At 46.8% G+C, this 22,187-nt stretch overlaps 1 protein-coding gene across 2 annotated transcripts in view; it reads left to right on the top strand.

The window, feature by feature from the left end:
• Positions 1 to 13,634: 13,634 nt before the first annotated feature.
• OSBPL10 (oxysterol binding protein like 10) overlaps positions 13,635 to 22,187 on the top strand; it is a 745,381-nt gene continuing 736,828 nt past the window's right edge. The window contains exon 1 of one of the 2 annotated variants that reach the window (XM_082258274.1): positions 13,635 to 14,023. In XM_082258274.1, the coding sequence (XP_082114400.1) occupies positions 13,815 to 14,023 (209 nt within the window). In that variant the 5' untranslated portion in view covers positions 13,635 to 13,814. The remainder of the gene's footprint in view (positions 14,024 to 22,187) is intronic. The other variant, XM_082258273.1, reaches the window with a different exon arrangement.

The following is a 22,187-nucleotide window of genomic DNA, read 5'->3' as shown; positions in this document are numbered from 1 at the left end:
TTAGGGGGGCCGGAGAGCACAGGGCAAGCAGAGAGCACTGGAGGAGCTGAAGGGCGCGGGGGGGGGACTGAAGAGAATTAAGAGGGGTTTGAAAAGCATTGTAGGGGGGTTGGAAGGGGCAGGGGTGGAGAGCACTGGGGGGGGGGGGACAGGGAAAACCAGGGGGATGGAGAGCATGGGGGGAACTGGAACTCACTGAGGGGGGAGGCAGGGAGCACAGGGGGGTGGAAAGCACTGGGGGAGCCAGAGAGCATAGGGGGGAGATGAAAAGCACTGCGGGGAGCTGAAGAGCACTGGGGGGCTAAGGAGCGCTGGGGGGCAAGAGCACTGAGGGGTTAAGAGCAGGGGGGGTGTTAAGAGCAGGGGGGCTGTTAAGAGCAGGGGGGGTGTTAAGAGCAGGGGGGTGTTAAGAGCAGGGGGGTGTTAAGAGCAGGGGGGTGTTAAGAGCAAGGGGGGTGTTAAGAGCAAGGGGGGTGTTAAGAGCAAGGGGGGTGTTAAGAGCAGGGGGGGTGTTAAGAGCAGGGGGGTGTTAAGAGCAAGGGGGGGTGTTAAGAGCAGGGGGGGTGTTAAGAGCAAGGGGGGTGTTAAGAGCAAGGGGGGTGTTAAGAGCAGGGGGGGTGTTAAGAGCAGGGGGGTGTTAAGAGCAAGGGGGTGTTAAGAGCAGGGGGGTGTTAAGAGAAGGGGGTGTTAAGAGAAGGGGGTGTTAAGAGCAGGGGGGTGTTAAGAGCAGGGGGGTGTTTAGAGCAGGGGGGTGTTAAGAGCAGGGGGGGTGTTAAGAGCAGGGGGGTGTTAAGAGCAAGGGGGTGTTTAGAGCAGGGGGGGTGTTTAGAGCAGGGGGGGTGTTAAGAGCAGGGGGGGTGTTAAGAGCAAGGGGGTGTTTAGAGCAGGGGGGGTGTTAAGAGAAGGGGGGTGTTAAGAGCAGGGGGGGTGTTAAGAGCAGGGGGGGTGTTAAGAGAAGGGGGTGCTAAGAGCAGGGGGAGGGGGGGCTGGAGAGCACTAGGGGGCCAGCAAGTTGTATAGGAGAGAGGATGGGACAGCTGCATATAGATGATTTGATCTTTACATATTCCTCCTGCTGCCGCTAACTGACTGCAGGAGGGAGAGGAGAATCGGCCATTCAATGGCAGCAGGAGAAATACGGAAAGATGAATCCCTCTATACCCAGCTGTCCCATCTCCTCTCCAGTCCAGACAGTCACACAGACACACAGGAGGAGGCTGCTCAGTGCTCACCTTCTTCCCGCCGGCCGCCGCCCCCGCGAGCAGCGCGGACTGAAGAAACTGCAGCTCCTTCACACTGACTGATATTCCGAGCAGCCTGACACCCCCCCAGTGCGTGGCACCCGGGGCGGGCCACCCCCCCCCCCCCGTTAGTACGCCACTGTTTTTGCTATAAAGCTTTTGGACTGCTTTTGCAAGATCCATGGTGTGCTGGCGAATATGTATCTACAGCCCGGATCCTCCTCTTCTTTGATCCTGGCCATACACAGGGCTTGCTGTGGGGGCACCCGAGCAGAGTCATAGCTCCCTTTGACCATTCAGACATGGAGCCCCGGCAGGCCTCGCCCCCTCTCTCTCAGCCAATTAGGAGGTAGAATCTCTGACGGCTGAGACACTCATGGACATCGCTGGACAGAGAGGGACCTCAGGTAAGTGTTAGGGAGGCTGCTGCACAAAGAAGGTATTTTATCTTCATGCAAAGAATGCATTTAGATAAAAAACCTTCTGACTTTACAACTCCTTTAAGTGAAATAATTTCCTTTAAGTGAAATTATTTCCTTTAACCACTTGAAGACCAGGCCTATTTCTGACATTTGTTGAAAATTCCTCAGAACCCCCAAACATTATATATATTGTTTAGCAGAGACCCTAGAGAATAAAATGGTGGTCATTGCAATCATTGATGTCACACTGTATTTGTGCAGCAGTCTTTCAATGGCAATTTTTGTGTAAAAAATACACTTTACTGAATTAAAAAAAAAAAAAAATAAATAAACAGAAAAGTTAGCCCAATTTTTTTGAATATTGTGAAAGACGATGTTATGCCAAGTAAAAAGATACCCCGAATTGTCACACTTGCAAATTGCGCACACTCATGGAAAAGCGACAAATGACGGTAATTAAAAAATCTCCATAGGCGATATTTCAAAATTTTTTAATGATTATCTGTTTTAGAGTTACAGAGGAGGTCTTGCACTAGAATTATTGCTCCCTCTCTAATGATCCCGGTTGATACTTCAGGTGTGATTTGAACACTATTTACATTTGCGGGGTCGACTTACGTATGCCATTTCTTTGGCACGCAAGCATGGAGGGAGGGGCTTGAAACATTTTGCTTTCTTATTAAATTTTTTACGCTGTCCCTTTAAAAAAAAAATAAATCTGATCACTTTTATTGCTGTCAATAGGAATGTAAAAAACCTTGTGACAGTAATATGCATGAGACCGGTACTCTTCATGTAGGGATCTGGGGTCCTAAAGACCTCAAATCCCTCTTCTGCACTTAAAAATATTCAAAACGCCAAGATCAGCGTTCTTAAAGTCTGACTTTTTTTTAAATGGCGCCGTTGGCTGACAAGTACAGCGGAAGTGACGCTGTGATGTCGCTTCCGGGTTTCTACATCAGAGACCCGTTCAAAGCTGAATTCATTGTTCAGGTCTCCGGCCAGCTGGCGGATGTGGTGGCTGGTGGCTTGGGTTTTCTGGTGGGATGGGAAACTTGGGCGTATGTTCGAGGGGAACATCCCCCCTGGCTTCTTGTAGTAACAGCTGATGCTGTTCATCTATGGCAGTCAGTGACAATAGACAGGACAGAGGTGTCAGTCACTCAGGTGTGAGCAAATCACACATTTTCGGACAGATCACAGTCAGGGAAGTGGAGGGCTGGACTGAGGCTGCTATGAAGAAGACATCAGAGTGACGTGGGGAGACAGCTCACAATACAAAGTATGGCCCATACTTTGCATTATCTGCTGTCCTGAGTGACAGATCCGATCCAGAGATCCCACTGCATGGTGATCTCTGGATTGGATTTGTTTCTGGGGACAGCAGGCAATGGCATCATTGGCATTGATGATTTGATTCGTATTTTGGAACTGACCTGCTGACAAGGCGTGTTGCTTGCTGGATGGGAGCTGATGGCTGCGCTGCAGGAAAGATAGTAAGATGCTATGACCAGGCTGCTGACAAGGCGTGTTGCTTGCTGGACTGTGGACGGGATCTGATGGCCGCAGGGAAGATGCTGTGACCTAGCTGCTGACAAGGCGTGTTGCTTGCTGGACCATGGACAGGATCTAATGGCCGCAGGGAAGATGGCAAGATGCTGCTGTGACCTGCTGCTTGTTGGATGGATCTGAAGGCTGCAAGATGTGGGTGGGTCACTGTTTGTGTACACCTGGGCTGCAGACACCCCACACAAACCCCCCTTATCAGACAAGCTCAATAGAATACTTGGGTGGTGGGCACAGCACCCCCCCCCCCCCTCAAACCTTATCAGATCAGCTACTATGCGTGGGTGGTGGATACACAGTAACCCCACCCATCCCCCATATCAAATCAGCTCAGCTACACCTGGGTGGTGGTGGACACAGCAGCCTCCCCCCTTCCCTGCTATCAGACCAGCTCAGGGTGGCAGGGCAGACACAAACACCCCTCCAGCCTCTTCTCACATCAGCTCAGGTGACTGGGCGGTGGACACCATGGCTGCCAACCCACATCCCCCACCCCCTTATCACCAGATCACCTGAGACACTGCTATTGAAATCCGCACAAACCGCCATTACAATCTACTGTGAAGACTGGCGTGCCGCCCGGGTGGAGAATACTGACACAGGCCTGGCTCGGCAGCGCAGCAGTGGTGGGGTGGGGGGGGGTTGACAGCCAGGAGTGGGCAGAGTTGTATAAAGTACTCGAAACCCATACTTGAGTAAAAGTACAAGTGCTCGATCAAAAAGTGACTTGAGTAGAAGTGGAAGTGCTCGATCAAAAAGTGACTTGAGTAGAAGTACTAAAGTATTCAACATTTTTTGTACTTAAGTATTGCAAGTAGTTTTTTAAAACATTTTGCTACTCAAGTACTGAAAGTAAAAGTACCAATAGTTTTGAAGAATAAAATGCTACTCAAGTACTGAAAGTAAAAGTACAAGTAGTGTGTTATGTAGTTATTAAAGAAAGAAGTCAAAATTTTGAACATCATATTGTTATTTATTATTTCAAATGCAGCTTTTATTTATACATACAGTAGCTTTTATTTTCGTATGCGCTGATAATACCCATGTTTTGAGCTTCATGAGACCTTCCATCTACTGTTCTGGCAGTGGTAATTTTTATAATAGTAACGAGTAACTATGCAGCACAAAAAAAAATATCGGAGTAGAAGTATTGAAATCATTGAAAAAATGTAGTGAAGTAAAAGTGGAAGTAGGAGAAAAAAATTCTACTCTAGGAAAGTACAGATACCGCCTTTCAGTACTTAAGTACAGTAGTGAAGTAGTTCCACTTAGTTACTATACATCTCTGGGAGTGGGAGGAGCAGTCAGGAGGAAAAGAGCAAACAAGGCTAGTGTGGCCACGGCACTGGGGGTGTGTCGGCTCGGCTGTAAAAAAAAATTGCTAAAGGGTGCAGCCAGGGCTCTCACCGCCCTCGGGATGGTGTTCCCTCTGGCAGACTGACACCCTCCCTTCCCCAATATGTGACACCCAGGGCAGACCACGGACCACCCCCCCCCCCTGTTGTTGGTATGCCCCGGCCCCATGTACATTGACTTAGTGTCAGATTTGTCCGCAGCAATGTCGCAGTCCCGCTAAAAAATAAATAAAAAAGCTGATCACCGCCATTACTAGTAAAAACAATAAAATAAAAATGTAGACATAGTTTGTAAACGCTATAACTTTTGTGCAAACCAATCAATATATTCTTTTTTTTACCAAAAATATGTAGTAGAATACATATTGACCTAAACTAATAAAGAAATGTGATTTTTTTTTACATTTCTTTATTGGGAATGTTTTATAGCAGAAAGTAAATAATATTGTTTTTTTTCTTCAAAATTGTTGGTCTCTCTTTGTTTTGTTTAAAAAATAAAACCCGCAAAGGTGATCAAAAACCACCAAAAGAAAGCTCAATTTGTGGGAAAAAAGGACATAATTTTTTTATTTTTTATTTTTGGTACAGTGTCGCATTGGTCATTATGGGGCTGAAGTGGTTAAACTACTCTAAATCACCAACATAAAACAGGCTATTAACCTGCATTAAATGTATAGAGGAGGTGGGCATGTGACGACGCCCCCCCACCCACCCTGTGATGAGGGCGATCATGTCCTCTCTCTCACTCTCGGATCCCTCAGTCGGGACTCCGGCGGGGAGGAGAAGTCGGGCACAGGCAATAATTTCAAACCTTTTTAGTCACACAATCCAATTACCTGAGGTGCAGAGCATGCCACTGGACAAGGTGGAGGGGGTGGGTGGAGCTAATTTCTCAGCGCGGAGGAGGAGGAAGTTAAATCCTCCTCCACTGTGGATGCTGGGTCCTCTGCCTGTCTGTGTGCCTGACGTCACTGGTTGCTAGATGCCAGGTGGCTAGCAACCAATTAAGGAATCAGGCATTATAGCTGATAGGGTGGCTGGCTGCTCTGTGTCCGTTTTATTCTGGCTTTGTCCCAGAATGAAGGTGCCTTGGACAGACATGCCAGATATGCGGCACCAGCCTGTCTGTCACCCCCCCCCCCCCAATGTGTGGTACCCTGGGCAGACCGCCCCCCCCCCCCCCCCCGTTGGTACGCCACTGTGTACAACTTACAGTTACGCAGAGGCTACCTATTACCCTGAATTCAGATGCATCTACTAGAAAGAGCCGTTACTGCAGGCAGGAGGCAAAGCAATGACTTATACACGCCAGTGGACTTCTTATTGAAGGTGCAAGTTCAAACAGAGAAAAACACAAAAATAATTGGCATAACAGTGAACCAGTATATTGCCCCCTGTTCAGAAAAGGATGTTCTGCCTCACTTTGCCATGACAGGTAACAAAATACATGTAATGAGGATAGATCTCCATTAAGGAGAAGTAGGGCCAAAGCTCCTTTGGCCTTACTTCTCCTATAGGTCACAGGAGTGCAGTCAGTTCCATGCTTCTGTGATCCGTATACAGCCGAAGGTAGGCTAAAGTCCGCTGTCAGCTGACATCACTCAGTCAGTCCAGGCTCCGAAGAGATCCTGACTTTATTGTCAGGATCTGCCCAGATCCCTGGCAGCTGGCTTAGCCTTTATACACACACATATATATATACACACACACACACACACACACACACACATACTTTTAGATTGTAAGCTCTAACGAGCGGGGCCCTCTCATTCCTTTTGTACCAAATTGTATTGTAACTGTAATGTCTGCCTTCATTTTGTTAAGTGCTGCACAAACCGTTGGTGCTATACAAATTCTGTATAATATATATATTGTAACCTGGGGAAGCTCTGGAATGACCGCAAGCCGCCAGCTTGGTGAAAGCAAAACAGTTCATTTATTTTAATTACAGCTAAACATATAACAGCTTACTTCAGCCAAATTAAACAAACAGTCTAAATCTTGGTATTGGTAATAAAGCAGCAGGCTCACCGCTAGTCTTTGGCCCCATACAGGGGTCAGGCTCCTCCAAAGTAAGGGTGCCAGGCAGGCCACACAGGATGGTTAGCAGCCCGTGTCTCAGCTTATCTGAGAGCTTCCACTTGCTACACAGTTAGGGAGTGTCGCTCTCTCTTCCACTCACTTCCCTGACACAGGTGCTGATTTCCCTCTGCTGCATTTCAAGCCTCCCTCACCTGGGACTTAACCCCTTCAGAACCAAAGTCCTAGTAGTCAGGGTTTGAAGGTCCCCCCCCCCCCCACAAGTCTCTTTAAACCTTTGAAATCCTGGGTCCCTGATATAAACTTAGCAATCCAGAGAGTCCTGGAAGTCAGTCCTCTCCAGCCAAACTTAACCCAGGACACCTCACCCTGCATGGGTGAGAACCCCTGAGTACCACAAAAGCTCTGCAACTGTCCCCATTAGGGACTACAACTCAAATATCGGGGTAATATACCTGCCATCCAGGACACATTCCCAGTGTCCTGTACAATATATATATATGCGTAGCGAATCAGTGCCGGGACAAGGTCATCCAGCGCCCAGGGCAAGATGCCAAACTGTGCCCACCATCTTCCCTTAGGGTTAGGGTCAGAGCGCCAACGTCCCTGCAATAAACCATTGTGCCCAGGGCAGCCGTCCCTCCTGCCCACCCCTTGTCCCAGCCCTGCACCGAATCACACACATAGACAGAAGGCGTGTGTCTACACATATCCACGCATACAAAGAATACACATATAAACATAAAAAAGCCCCCATCAAATCACATGCCAAATCGCAGCCTATTGCCGGTAACAGCACCATCCCACTTGGTGCAACGCGGCACAGATTTCCAAAAGTAGTTCCTGTTCTACTTATGGCGACTTCGGGGGCGATTTTAATAGACCTCTATGCATGAAGCTGGACACATGTCTTACGAATCGCCCTCGAAGTCGCACTGAAATGTGGGTTTGAAATTGTGCGAGTTCAGCTGAACTCGCACGATTACAAACCCACGTTCTATGTGAACGAGGGCTAAGCGTTAAATGATAGTGCAAAATTAAAAACTGTTTTTGCATTGAAAATGCATTGACGCAATGTTAATGATAGATGGTAGTTGTGCTGATGTAGCTCTTGATGGAAAATAAAATGTTATGCTAGAGCAGGGGTAGGCAACCTTGACGAGGTGGAGATCTACCTGAATAACATGGCAGAAGTCAAAGATCACTGGGCACAGCGTCACCACCTCACACCGAATTTAAACCTCTAAATGCCGTACTACCTTGTTGCAATTGCATGCATTGCATGACAATCATAGGTTGAAATGCAATGGTGAGGAGGCAACATATCGCCCCCTCGACCCCTGCCAAACACACTCAGATTGCTTTTCAGGGGTGCTGCAGTGCCTGCTGCTCTTGTGAATGAGCCCTTAGTTGCAATTAGGTACATAGTTACTGTACATAATTAGTGAGGTTGAAAAAATACATCATTCAAGTTCAACCTATGATGAGTGTGTGTGCTGTCAAAAAGTCTAGTTCTTAGTCTGTCTTCTGTTAACCATGAGGGTGCTTCCAGTGACGTGTCATTACAGTCTACGTTACTGTATCTCCCCAATTCTTTTGTGAAGACTGAGGAGAAGAATTTATTTAGAACCTTTGCCTTCTCCCTGTGCTCTATAGCCAGATTCCCTTTGTCGTCCTTTATGGGGCCAATATGTTCTGGCCGCACTTTCTTACTATTTATATTCTTACAGAATTTTGTGGGGTTTTTTTTTTCTCTCTTCCGCTATGTGCCTTTTGTGTTCTATCTTAGCCGCCTTGATTGCGCTCTTACATTTCTTTTTGCATTCTTTGTATTGGTGGAATGATGCCAATGACCCCTCAGCCTTGTATTTTTTGAAGGTATTTTCTTTAGTTTTTTTATGCATTTTTACGTTGGAGTTTAGCCACCCAGGGTTTATTTTAGCTCTTTTAAACATATTCCCTGTTGGAATGCACTGGCCAATACCTTTATTTAGTATGTTTCTTAAAGCACTCCCATTTTTCCTCAGTGTTCTTTTTTCCTAGGATTCTATCCCATTTTATATTGTCTAGCACAGTGGTTCTCAACTCCGGTCCTCAGGACCCACTAACAGGCCAGATTTTAAGTATCACCTTGGGGAGATGCAGACTAGAATACTGCAATCACTGAGCAGCAAAATATATCACCTGTGATGCATTTCAGTTATCTTGCGAACCTGGCCTGTTAGTGGGTCCCGAGGCCCGGAGTTGAGAACCACTGGTCTAGCAAAGAACGCAGTTTGAGGAAGTTGGCTTTTTTGAAATTCAGTGTTCTTGTATTACCCTTGTGTTTCCTATTTCTGTGGTTTATACTGAAACTAATTGACCTATGGTCACTGTTTCCAAAGTTGCCCCGTATTTCTACATCCGTGATCAGTTCTGTATTGCTAGTAATCAGTAGGTCTAGTAACGCATTGTTTCTTGTTGGTGCGTTCACCATCTGACCCATGAAATTGTCCTGCAAAACATTTAGGAAATATCGAGCCTTAGATGAATGCACGGTTCCTTCTGCAATTGGCAGCAACACCCCTAGTGCTTGTTCACATTTAAAGCTGGGGGGTGGTAAAACCCTGCGGTTGAGTCCCGGTTTTACCACCCCTGATCTCCTTCACCTTTACCTGCTAAAACAGCAGCCAAAGGTGTACAAGTGCAGCAGCAGTAATTTTTTCCCCTGTTGCTTTTGGTGGGTTCTACTGCTTGCCAATCACGACCCATTCAAGTAAATGGCGCCACTCTGCAAGCGTCCTGCAACTGCATGTTTCTGCGGGATCCAAGGGGTAAAGCAGGTGGTCAGAAAGCAACACAACGCTGCCTGCTTTAACTCCTTGTTTGCTGCACTCACAAGGTTGCAGGGCACTTGCAGAGCAGCCTTATGGGTCATGCTTGGCAGGTGCTACACTCACCATCTATGACAGGGCGTATAACTCCTGCTAGGACATGTGTACACCCCTGTTGGGTGAGGTTGGGGTAGGGGTGATAAACGATGGCGTTTTACCACCCCCCAGACTGCAAATGTAAATGATCCCTTACTGTTCTGAGCCCCCTATAAGGATGCTTTCAAATTGATGAGCTGTGGTTTACCTGCACTGCAGGTGCAGCGCTGTGCATCTGCAACTTTCCTGGATCAGCTTCACTTTAGCATAGACTTTTATTATATCCAGCAGGTGTGGTGCACTTTCTGAAAGCATACTAAAACTCAGGAGTTTTGGTACACTTTCAGAGGAGAGCTGCAGGTACACTGCACTGCACCTGCGGTGTGGGTAAACAGTAACACATCAGTGTGAAAGCATCCCTTTACTATTATGCCCAGTGTATTGCTTCACACTGACCTGAATATCTCCTTTTACCTGCTACTGGCACCACTCTGGAGACTGCTAGCCGGGATTAGAAGTGCAGTTGGCATCACTCCGCATGGGAGCAGAACCCGCACTACAGAGGAGGCATAGGCTTATGCAGCTTTTGCTCCCTACTACAGCTCCAACTTTACAAGTAGTCCCTCTGCATTGATCTCTATTTGATGCTCTGGAATGTGGAATAGTGATCTACCAGTCACCTGTTTGCGATCTACTGGTTGGTAACCCCTGCTCTACAATATATACCTGGGGGATTGGGAGGAGGTCACTGTCTACCTGTACAGGTGCTATACATAAATATCTCTATATACTGTCCAATATAAACCTGGGGGATGGGGAGGAGGTCACTGTCTACCTGTACAGGTGCTATACATAAATATCTCTATATACTGTCCAATATAAACCTGGGGGATGGGGAGGAGGTCACTGTCTACCTGTACAGGTGCTATATATAAATATCTCTATATACTGTCCAATATAAACCTGGGGGATGTGGAGGAGGTCACTGTCTACTTGTACAGCAACTATAGATTCGTATCTCTATATACTGTCCGATATATACCTGAGGGATGGGGAAGTGGTCACTGTCTACCTGTATATGTATATCAACCTGTACAGGTAATATACATAGATACTGTATCTCTATATGCTGTCCAATAATATATACCTGGGGGATGGGGAGGAGGTCACTGTCTACCTATACAGGTAATATACATACATATATCTATATACTGTACAATACATACCAGGGGGGTGGAGAGGAGGTAATTGTCTACCTGTACAGGTAATGTACATGGATATCTCTATATACTGTCCAATATATACCTGGGGATGGGGAGTAGGTCCCTGTCTACCTGTATAGGTAATATACATACGTAGATATCTCTATATACTGTCCAATACGTACCTGGTGGATATAGAGGAGGTCACTGTCTATTTGTACCGGTTCTAAACATATATATCTCTAAATACTGTCCAATATATACCTGGGGATGGGGAGGAAGTCACTGCCTACCTGTACAGGTAATATATGTAGATATCTCTATATACTGTCCAATACGTATCCGGAGGATGTAGAGGAGGTCACTGTCTACTTGTACAGGAACTTTACACATACTGTATATCTCTATGAACTGTCCGATATATACCTGAGGGATTGGGAGGAGGTCACTGTCTACCTGTAAACCTTTATATGTATATCTACGTGTACAGGTAACATACATAGATATCTCTATTTACTGTCCAATATATACCTGGGGATGGGGAGGAAGTCACTGTCTACCTGTGTAGGTAATATACATACGTAGATATCTCTATATACTGTCCAATACGTATCTGGAGGATGTAGAGGAGGTCACTGTCTACTTGTACAGGAACTATACATATATATCTCTTTACACTGTCCAATATATACCTGGGGAATGGGGAGGAGGTCACTGTCTACCTCTAGAGGTATTGTAATATACATAGATATGGGGGAGGGGGAGTGACAACATGTTTTACTACACCAGGTGACTCCAACCCTAGTGACGCCACTGTGAATGAGCTCTCCAGGTGAAGTTTGCCTTTAGGTGGAGGTTTTTAGTTGGGGTGGTATATTTGGTGGGGAGATGAAGTGGGGTTTTGGGTGGTATATATGGTGGTGTGTTGGGGGTGGTATATTTGGTGAGGTGGTAAATTTGGTGTGGTTGTTGGGGTGGTATGTTTGGTGGGGTGGTATATTTCGTGAGGTGGTATATTTGGTGGGTTGCTGGGGTGGTATATTTGGTGGGGTGTTGGGGTGGTATATTTGATGGGTTGTTGGGTTGGTATGTTTGGTGGGGTATTGAGGTGGTATATTTGGTGGGGTGTTGGGGTGACATATTAGGTGGGGCATTGGGGTGGTATATTTGGTGGGGTGGTATGTTTGGTGGGGTGGTATGTTTGGGGTGGCATATTTGGTGGAGATTTGGGGGGTGGTATGTATGGGGTGGCATATTTGGTGGGGTGTTGGTATGTTTGGGGTGGTATATTTGGTGGGGTGTTTTGGGTGGTATATTTGGTGGGGTGTTGGTATGTTTGGGCTGGTATATTTGGTGGGGTGTTGGGGTGATATATTTGGTGGGGTGGTATATTTGATGGTGTGTTAGGGTGGTATATTTGGTGGGGTGTTAGGGTGGCATATTTGGTGGGGTGGTATATTTGGTGGGGTGGTATGTTTGTTGGGGTGGTATGTTTAAGGTGGCATATTTGGTGGGGTGTTGGGGTGGTATGTTTGGTGGTGTGTTGGAGTGGTATATTTGGTGGGGTGGTATATTTGATGGGTGTTTGGGTGGTATACTTGGTGGGGTGTTAGGGTGGCATATTTGGTGGGGTGTGGTATATTTGGTGAGGTGGTATGTTTGGTGGGGTGTTGGAGTGGTATATTTGGTGGGGTTGTATATTTGATGGGGCGGTATATTTGGTGGGGTGCTGGAGTGGTATATTTGGTGGGGTGGTATATTTGATGGGGTGGTATATTTGGTGGAGTGTTGGGGTGGTATGTTTGGTGGGGTGGTATATTTGATGGGTGTTTGGGTGGCAAATTTTGGTGGGATGTGGGGGTGGTATATTTGGTGGGGTGGTATATTTGGTGGGGTGGTATGTTTGGTGGGGTGGTATGTTTGGTGGGGTGGTATGTTTGGTGGGGTGGTATGTTTGGTGGGGTGTTGGAGTGGTATATTTGATGGGGTGGTATATTTGGTGGGGTGTGGTATATTTGGTGAGGTGGTATGTTTGGTGGGGTGTTGGAGTGGTATATTTGGTGGGGTTGTATATTTGATGGGGTGGTATACTTGGTGGGGTGTTAGGGTGGCATATTTGGTGGGGTGTGGTATATTTGGTGAGGTGGTATGTTTGGTGGGGTGTTGGAGTGGTATATTTGGTGGGGTTGTATATTTGATGGGGCGGTATATTTGGTGGGGTGCTGGAGTGGTATATTTGGTGGGGTGGTATATTTGATGGGGTGGTATATTTGGTGGGGTGCTGGAGTGGTATATTTGGTGGGATGGTATATTTTGATGGGGTGGTATATTTGGTGGGGTGTTAGGGTGGCATATTTGGTGGGGTTGTCTATTTGATGTGGTGGTATATTTGGTGGGGTTGTATATTTGATGGGGTGGTATATTTGGTGGGGTGTTGGGGTGGCAAATTTTGGTGGGGTGTTGGGGTGGTATGTTTGGTGGGGTGGTATATTTGATGGGTGTTTGGGTGGCAAATTTTGGTGGGATGTGGGGGTGGTATATTTGGTGGGGTGGTATATTTGGTGGGGTGGTATGTTTGGTGGGGTGGTATGTTTGGTGGGGTGTTGGAGTGGTATATTTGATGGGGTGGTATATTTGGTGGGGTGTTAGGGTGGCATATTTGGTGGGGTGGTATATTTGGCGGGGTGTAAAGGTAGCACAGCACCAAGTATTGGTCACTTTATTAGACAGAAAGGAAAGTACAGAGCCAATGTTTGTTGACATTCTCCCTCATGACTGAGCTGTGGGATATTCTGAAGCTTTTCCCTCCGTAGAGTGTGAGGAGCTGGCACTGTCAGTCAGGGGGTGTGTCAGTGAAGGTGGCGCTGCCATAGACCGGAGAGCAGAGGGTGAGTGCCATGTAGGAAGTGACAGATAGGCAGACACACATGTAGTGCGGACACGTCCCCTCCTCCGCCTCCTCCTCTCCTCTCTATGATGGAGGCAGTACTGGGAGGACGGAGCGGAGCAGGAAGCCGCATGGAATAGAGAGCCGTGTATAGGAGAGAAGTGTGGAAAGTATACGGTCGGTATCAGGGCCATGGACAGGGCGGGAGGAGGTAGCAGTAACAGCAGCAGCCGGAGCAGTAGTAGAGCCACCTCTGCAGGATCCTCTCCATCATCGTCCGGACGGGGACAGAGCTCCGGGAGGATCGGCCAGCCTGGGGATGGAGGAGGAAGGGAGCAGAGACAAGTCATAGAAGGGCTGCTCAGCAAGTACACCAACCTCATCCAGGGATGGCAGAACAGGTAATTAGGTGTTACTCTGATCACCCACACAGGGGGGGACCTACCTACACTTCATCACAATGGGTTACCCTGCTTTATCATATGGAGAACTGCTATGTGTTATCATTGGGCCTCATTCTCCTGACAATCCTGCATTTATAGAATAGAAGTGCATTTGGATTTCCACATACATGTTACAATCTCTGTACAATCAAGTTTACGGTTGCCATAGGAATGATTTTATATACGATCGATTGAGTCAGGCAACAGTCACACGGCCGCCGGTGAATGTCACCTGCAGTTGTAAACACTGAGGATCATCAACTGTCAGTGGTGGCCTGTACTCATCAATGGCCTATACCTCCTCATCTAAGCAGCTCTATGCCAATAGAGCGACCGACCCAGACATTGCGACTCTGGGGGTCGGCGTTCCTGCGGCTGCAGCTAACTGGACGGTTTGTACCGAGCGTTGCTGTATGCTGCCTCTGAACACTGAAAATTTTACGCCCCGGGAGAAAAATATTACAAAGATTGCTCGATGCACCATACACGTACGGTTAGTAAATTGGAAGAACAGTTGAAAGTGAGAATGGTCCAAAAATTAGTGACGGGACAACTTCCCATATACATAGCTACAGTCTATGTCTACTCTATGGTCAGACTTTGTTTCCGATCATGCACTGACTTGTTCATTCATGTTTTATAGGATGAATAATGTACTAATTAAATAGAAATGTAATGTTATGACTAATAGCGAGATCCATTTTCCGATATGTACTATTGGAATTTTCATCTGAATAGTCCAGATTGGCTCTGAAAAGCATCTACTAACGAACTGAAAATGCAACAATGTGGCAATTTTTTTCTGATTTTCTAACAGCATGTACAAGGCTTTACTACTATCCTAACCTATGCTATTCGTTATAATCAGATTTTCTGTTCAGATTCATTTTGATGTAATAGATGAATTTTTCTCAAACTTGATGTCTTTTCAATAATTTATATTGAATCCTATTGCCTGAATTGTTCAATCAGATCATTATTTCCATGGCCATTATTAGATCTACCAACAGCTATGTAAAAGGAAGGCCTACCTAACTGATCCAATCAATTTTAATTCCAATCAGGCAGGCCCTCGGTTGTTGGTAGATTGAGGCTCGTTCACACTAGTGTGATTGGTCATGCACCGTTGGACAAATGTAAGGAATGTAAATATTCACCAACACATCAAGGATCTTCAACTATGTGCAAAAGTTTTTTTTTTTTATTGAAGTAAGATCACATCACAAACAGTGTAGTACAGTGGTCTCCAAACTGCGGCCCAGGGGCCGGAATGCGGCCCTTTGCATGCTTTTATCTGGTCCCTGAGGCATTATTCCCTCCAACCGTCAGCAACAGTGGGGCATTGTTCCTGCCACTGACCAGGGGACATTATTCTTCCCACTGATACCAGTGATGGGGAGCTTTTCCTCCCACTGATACCAGTGATGGGGCACTATTCCTCCTCCCACTGATACCAATGATGGGGGCACTATTCCTCCTTCCACTGATACCAGTGATGGGGGCACTATTCCTCCTCCCACTGATACCAATGATGGGGGCACTATTCCTCCTCCCACTGATACCAATGATGGGGGCACTATTCCTCCTTCCACTGATACCAGTGATGGGGCGCTATTCCTCCTCCCACTGATACCAATGATGGGGCACTATTCCTCCTCCCACTGATAATAATGATGGGGGCACTATTCCTCCTCCCACTGATACCAGTGATGGGGCACTATTCCTCCTCCCACTGATACCAGTGATGGGGCACTATTCCTCCTCCCACTGATACCAATGATGGGGCACTATTCCTCCTCCCACTGATAATAATGATGGGGGCACTATTCCTCCTCCCACTGATACCAGTGATGGGGCACTATTCCTCCTCCCACTGATACCAATGATGGGGCACTATTCCTCCTCCCACTGATAATAATGATGGGGGCACTATTCCTCCTCCCACTGATACCAGTGATGGGGCACTATTCCTCCTCCCACTGATACCAGTGATGGGGCACTATTCCTCCTCCCACTGATACCAGTGATGGGGCACTATTCCTCCTTCCACTGATACCAGTGATGGGGCACTATTCCTCCTCCCACTGATACCAGTGATGGGGCACTATTTCTCCTCCCACTGGTAGCAATGATGGGGCACTATTCCTCCCATGGGCCCCAAGGAAGGCAGCAATATTCCTCCGAAGGACCCCAAGGAAGGCGGCACTATTACGGACACAAAGGATGGGGCACTATTCCTCCCGCGGACACCAAGGATGGGGCACTATAGTATACTTCTCACTGATACCAGCAATGGGGCACTATTACTTCCTCTAATACTAATGACGTGGCATTGTTTACTCCCACTGATGCCAGGACATTCCCCCCCCCCTCCAGCCAAAGTCCACCCCCCAAAGTTTAAAGGACAGTGAATTGGTCTTTGTATATAAAGTTTGGAGACCCCTGGTGTAGTGTAATTTTTCGGAGCCTTGTAGGACCCCTTTGCCAGGCATGTGATAGCCACACAAAACACACACATAAAGTCGCATTACAAGTCGCTCTCCATTGATTTCAATGGTACCCGTTCCAATCTATGCTATTTAAAGTTGTAGCGATTTTGAAAAATTTGCTGTACTACTTTGATGCGAGTTTCATGCAACTTGAGTGCCACTGAGTGTAAAGTCACTTAAAAGTTGAAACTCGCACTCTACATCACACGACTTTGGAGTCGCACTAGTGTGAATCGAGCCTTAAAACTCACCACACATTACAATCTGACTGTGCAATCTCCCTTAGATCTACCAACGACTATGTAGCGCAAGGGTCTGCCTAAGCCTCGGTTCACACTGAATTGCATGTGAATCGCACAGGAACCACACTGCATTCCTTTACAATTCACATGCGATTCAGTGCAATGTGATTTGAGCTCATTCATTTTGAATGGGTTAAAATCACATCGCAAGGCGTGCACTTTTTTTTGGAGCTGTACTGCAACTGGATCGCATGGTGGTTTTGTGCCATGCCATCAGGTGCAGGCAAACACACTATGTTTGCAACCTGTTTTTGGGGTGCTGTTCAATTTGTATTGACACCCACAGCGGATCACAAGGGGAGTGCGATTGGAATGCAGTGCGGGAAACACACATGGATCACGGCCTTTCCCGCACCGCATTAGGGCTCTTTCACACACTCCGTTTTTCTCAGCGGGGGATCGAGCCGCCGATTCCCCCGCTGAGCAGCAGGAGGACAGCTGTGTCTCCGCGCTGTGTGCAGAGACACCGCTGACAGTTCCCCATGCATCTCTATGGGGGAAATCGGATGTTAACGGTCCGTTCTCACCCGATCCCATCCGATCCGCTGGACGGATGGAAAATAGGGTTTCCATCCGTCCAGATTTGACGGATCGGATCGGGTTGGATGTCAGCGGACATGTCTCCGCTGACATCCGATGCCCCATAGGAATGCATGGGGGGACCGTTCAGATCCCCCAAAAAAACAGACAGGCGGATCTGAACGGTCCGCCTGTGTGAAAGGGGCCTTAGTGTGAACCTAGGCTGAGTAGAAATTGATTGGACAGAATAGGTAGGTGCGCATATTACACAGTTTTGGTACAGATTGTACATTCGGGTTGCCAGGTGTATGTTGACCCTAAGGCTCCGTTCACATCTAGGCGTTTTTGGGGAGTTTTTCTGCTCTAGGATCAGCTCTCAAAACGCCCAACAAGACAAATCCTATTCATTTCAATGGCCCCTGTTCATATCTGAGCGTTTTGACGCTGTAAGCAAAACGCCCAACGCTCAAAAAAGTACATGAGCTTCTTTTTGGGCAGATTACAGGCGTTTTCCATTGGTTTCTATTCAATCTAAAAATGCCTGCACAAAAAACGCCTGTAAATATCGCGGTAAAAATCGCGGTAAAATCGTGGTAAAAAACGTGCGAAAACGCTATGCTCAGGTGTGAATGTAGCCTAAAGCTGATAGTAATGTGTGTGGTGAGCTTTATTGATTTTAAATAGTAGAATTTACACTGTGCATTTACCTGCATTTAGAGGAAAGTCCTTCCAGGGGCAGGGTAGATCACATGCAAACGCAAGTACATAAAAAAAAATGGAGAACTTGATCTGGGAAGGAAAAAGTTTGTATGTACTTTTAAAATAATGTCTCCATTGTTTAAAAGACTCTCAGATGAACCTGAGGGCTTGTTCACACTAAAACACACATAACAAGCCAGGAAAGAAACACGCATGCATTTTTCACATTCACATACAGTTTATGTGCATTTCAATGTATTTTTCTACATGGTGACGTGACACCCCTGGTTTTTTTTTTCGCTATTTCCTGAATCATCACATTACTTTCACTTGTAATGTGTTTCTATCCATTTATATGTATGTTACATATGTTCCATTTTTTTCCACACCGCACATGACACCAGTGTATAAACAGGGCATTTAGAAAACAATTGCTATCTTTGTGCCCTGGCAGAGACATGCGTTTTTCTAGCGCAATAAATTACCGATCTCTCTCTACAAATAGCGTGAACAAGCCTTAAACGCAGGAGAACTAGTGTGAGCCCCTGTTCACACTTAAGCCGTCCATAGAATAATCGAAATTCAGCTGGTTCAGCACGGACAGGACGAATTTTAGTCCATGTATGGGCACCCTGGTTGTACAGAAGTCAATATACCGATCAACTTCTGTACAACCTGCTTGTTGGGTTCTTTCCAGTCGATCAGTGGGAGGAATAGTGTCCCAATAGTGTCCCCTTCATTGGTGTCAGTGGGAGGAATAGTATCCCATCATTGGTGTCAGTGGGAGGAATAGTATCCCATCATTGGTGTCAGTTGGAGGAATAGTACCCCATCATTGGTGTCAGTGGGAGGAATAGTACCCCCTCATTGGTGTCAGTGGGAGGAATAGTACGCCATCATTGGTGTCAGCAGGAGGAATAGTACACAATTATTGGTGTCAGCAGGAGGAATAGTACACAATTATTGGTGTCAGTGGGAGGAATAGTACTCCATTATTGGTGTCAGTGGTAGAAATAATACGCTAGTTGTTTCTAACAGGAACCCTGATGTAAGGTTGTTTTCTGATAGGAACCCTGGTGTAAGGGGATTTTCCGATAGGGACCCTGGTGTGTAAGAGGGTAATCTGATAGGGACCCTGGTGTGTAAGGGGGTAATCTGATAGGGACCCTGGTGTGTAAGAGGGTATTCCGATAGGGACCCTGGTGTGTAAGAGGGTATTCCGATAGGGACCTTGGTGTGCAAGAGGGTATTCCGATAGGGACCCTGGTGTGCAAGAGGGTATTCCGATAGGGACCCTGGTGTGTAAGGGGGTATTCCGATAGGGACCCTGGTGTGTAAGGGGGTATTCCGATAGGGACCCTGGTGTGCAAGAGGGTATTCCGATAGGGACCCTGGTGTGCAAGAGGGTATTCCGATAGGGACCCTGGTGTGCAAGAGGGTATTCCGATAGGGACCCTGGTGTGCAAGAGGGTATTCCGATAGGGACCCTGGTGTGCAAGAGGGTATTCCGATAGGGACCCTGGTGTGTAAGGGGGTATTCCGATAGGGACCCTGGTGTGCAAGAGGGTATTCCGATAGGGACCCTGGTGTGCAAGAGGGTATTCCGATAGGGACCCTGGTGTGTAAGAGGGTATTCCGATAGGGACCTTGGTGTGCAAGAGGGTATTCCGATAGGGACCCTGGTGTGCAAGAGGGTATTCCGATAGGGACCCTGGTGTGTAAGGGGGTATTCCGATAGGGACCCTGGTGTGCAAGTGGGTATTCCGATAGGGACCCTGGTGTGCAAGAGGGTATTCCGATAGGGACCCTGGTGTGCAAGAGGGTATTCCGATAGGGACCCTGGTGTGCAAGAGGGTATTCCGATAGGGACCCTGGTGTGTAAGGGGGTATTCCGATAGGGACCCTGGTGTGCAAGAGGGTATTCCGATAGGGACCCTGGTGTGCAAGAGGGTATTCCGATAGGGACCCTGGTGTGCAAGAGGGTATTCCGATAGGGACCCTGGTGTGCAAGAGGGTATTCCGATAGGGACCCTGGTGTGTAAGAGGGTATTCCGATAGGGACCCTGGTGTGTAAGAGGGTATTCCGATAGGGACCCTGGTGTGTAAGAGGGTATTCCGATAGGGACCCTGGTGTGTAAGAGGGTATTCCGATAGGGACCCTGGTGTGTGAGGGGGTATTCCGAAAGGTACCCTGGTGTGTGAGGGGGTATTTCCGATAGAAACCCTGGTGTGTAAGGGGGTATTCCGATAGGGACCCTGGTGTGTAAGGGGGATTCTAATGTAGGGGGGACCCTGATGGGGAATTTTTTCAGCCAATGAGTACAGTAAAACCTTGGTTTGAGAGTAACTTGGTTTAAGAGCGCTTTGCAAGACAAGCAAAATTTTCAAATAAATTTTGACTTGGTTTACAAGCGATGTCTTGATATACAAGTAGCTTCAAGTCACAGCTGAGTATAAAAGAGAAGAGAGGCGCCTCTAAGTGTAGCAATATGGTTACATTTAATGAAGGTACAACATTTAGCAACTCACATGGTTGATGATTGGAACAGGCACATCTAAGTATGCAGGCATCCAGGCTAAAGCTGTCCACATAGACCATCCTCTGCACCGCCATCTACGTCATCCCTTCCATGCTGCCCCTCGCTTTTAGATCCCTTTACTGCAGTGGTCTTCCCGGTCAGGATTACAGACTAGCAGCCGGCGGTGCAGAAGATAGTCCATGTGGACAGCTTTACCCCGGATGCCTGCATACTTAGATGTGCCTGTTTTATTCATCAACCATGTGAGTTGCTAAATGTTGTACCTTCATTAAATGGAACCATATTGCTACACTTAGAGGCGCCTTTCTTCTCTTTGATACTCTGTAGCTCCTACTGGATTTTGCTTCTAATCCCCTTGTGGAAGTGGCTATTTGTGGATGGACATTTTATGGTTATATAACCTATCACAATGCTATAATCTTTTTATATGGACTATAAACTGAAGGACTTATGAATAAATGGTTGTGGAACGAATCATCTGAGTTTCCATTATTTCTTATGGGGAAATTTGCTTTGATATAAGAGTGCTTTGGATTACAAGCATGCTTCCGGAACGAATTATACTCGCAATCCAAGGTTTTACTGTATTTGTAAAGTATATGATGTGGCTCGGAAAAGTTTAGGGACCCCTGTAATAGTTCATCAAATGTTTGAATTTAGCTTTGTAAGATTGATTAATTTTCACATGCAGCAGCCATTGATGCCACGCTGAAAAGTGCTCTGCGGTGGATTGTTTTTCAAAGGTTCCTGATTACATGACTCCTGTGATTTGGCTCTCACAACAGTCACATGACTGGGACCCCGTCCCGCTGACTCCTGATCAGAAGTCATGACTTAGAGCTGTCAGGGACAGCCTGGCTAGAGTGCTGGGAGCCCACAGAAAAACAACCTCAGCCCATCATGGATGCATATGTGCAATGCCTCAGCATTAAGGGCCACTTCATGCATTACACAGAAGGGAAGAGGTTAAGGAGATCTGATGAGCTGAAAGCAATAGGGCAAGACCTAATTTATGGCGTATATTGAGAAAATCAAAGCAGGCATTAGAACATTAATAATGTATCAGGTTACTGCAGCCAGTATTATATCTGCTGCAAACCAATGAGATAAAATATGTATTTGTTGGAAAGTGCTTTCCCGATGACTTTCAGCTGGGTGACCTGAAATGGATTGCAGATTTTGTGTGTGGTGTATTGGAAGATCCTCACGTAACTAATATATAATAGTTTACTGCCGGATATTGTGAAATATGATGAATTATTTTATTAAACTGTGTTGTAATGGTAGTAAGTGTTGGTCCTGTCGCTATAAGGCCTCATACACAAGGGTGGTTTGGCCCATGTCTGCTAAATCCCGGTGTTCGGTGCCCAGGAGGCACAGGGGTAGTGTCCAACCCCAGTGCCAGCAGCCTAAAGGAGTTGTAAAGGCAGATCACAGCACAGCCGTCACGCGCCCCCCTACCTGGAAGTGCCAGATTATGTACTAGGTACATGACCTGGCACAGGAGAGCCATTTTGCCATTGTATAAAAGCATTATGTGGTCGGCAAGTGGTTAATTGAGACATGTAAAACA

Source organism: Pelophylax lessonae, assembly GCF_965119305.1.
Source record: "Pelophylax lessonae genome assembly, chromosome: 5".
Taxonomy (NCBI): Eukaryota; Metazoa; Chordata; class Amphibia; order Anura; family Ranidae; genus Pelophylax; species Pelophylax lessonae.
Note: the sequence above shows the minus strand (reverse complement) of the source record. Positions and strands in the feature narration are given on the sequence as shown.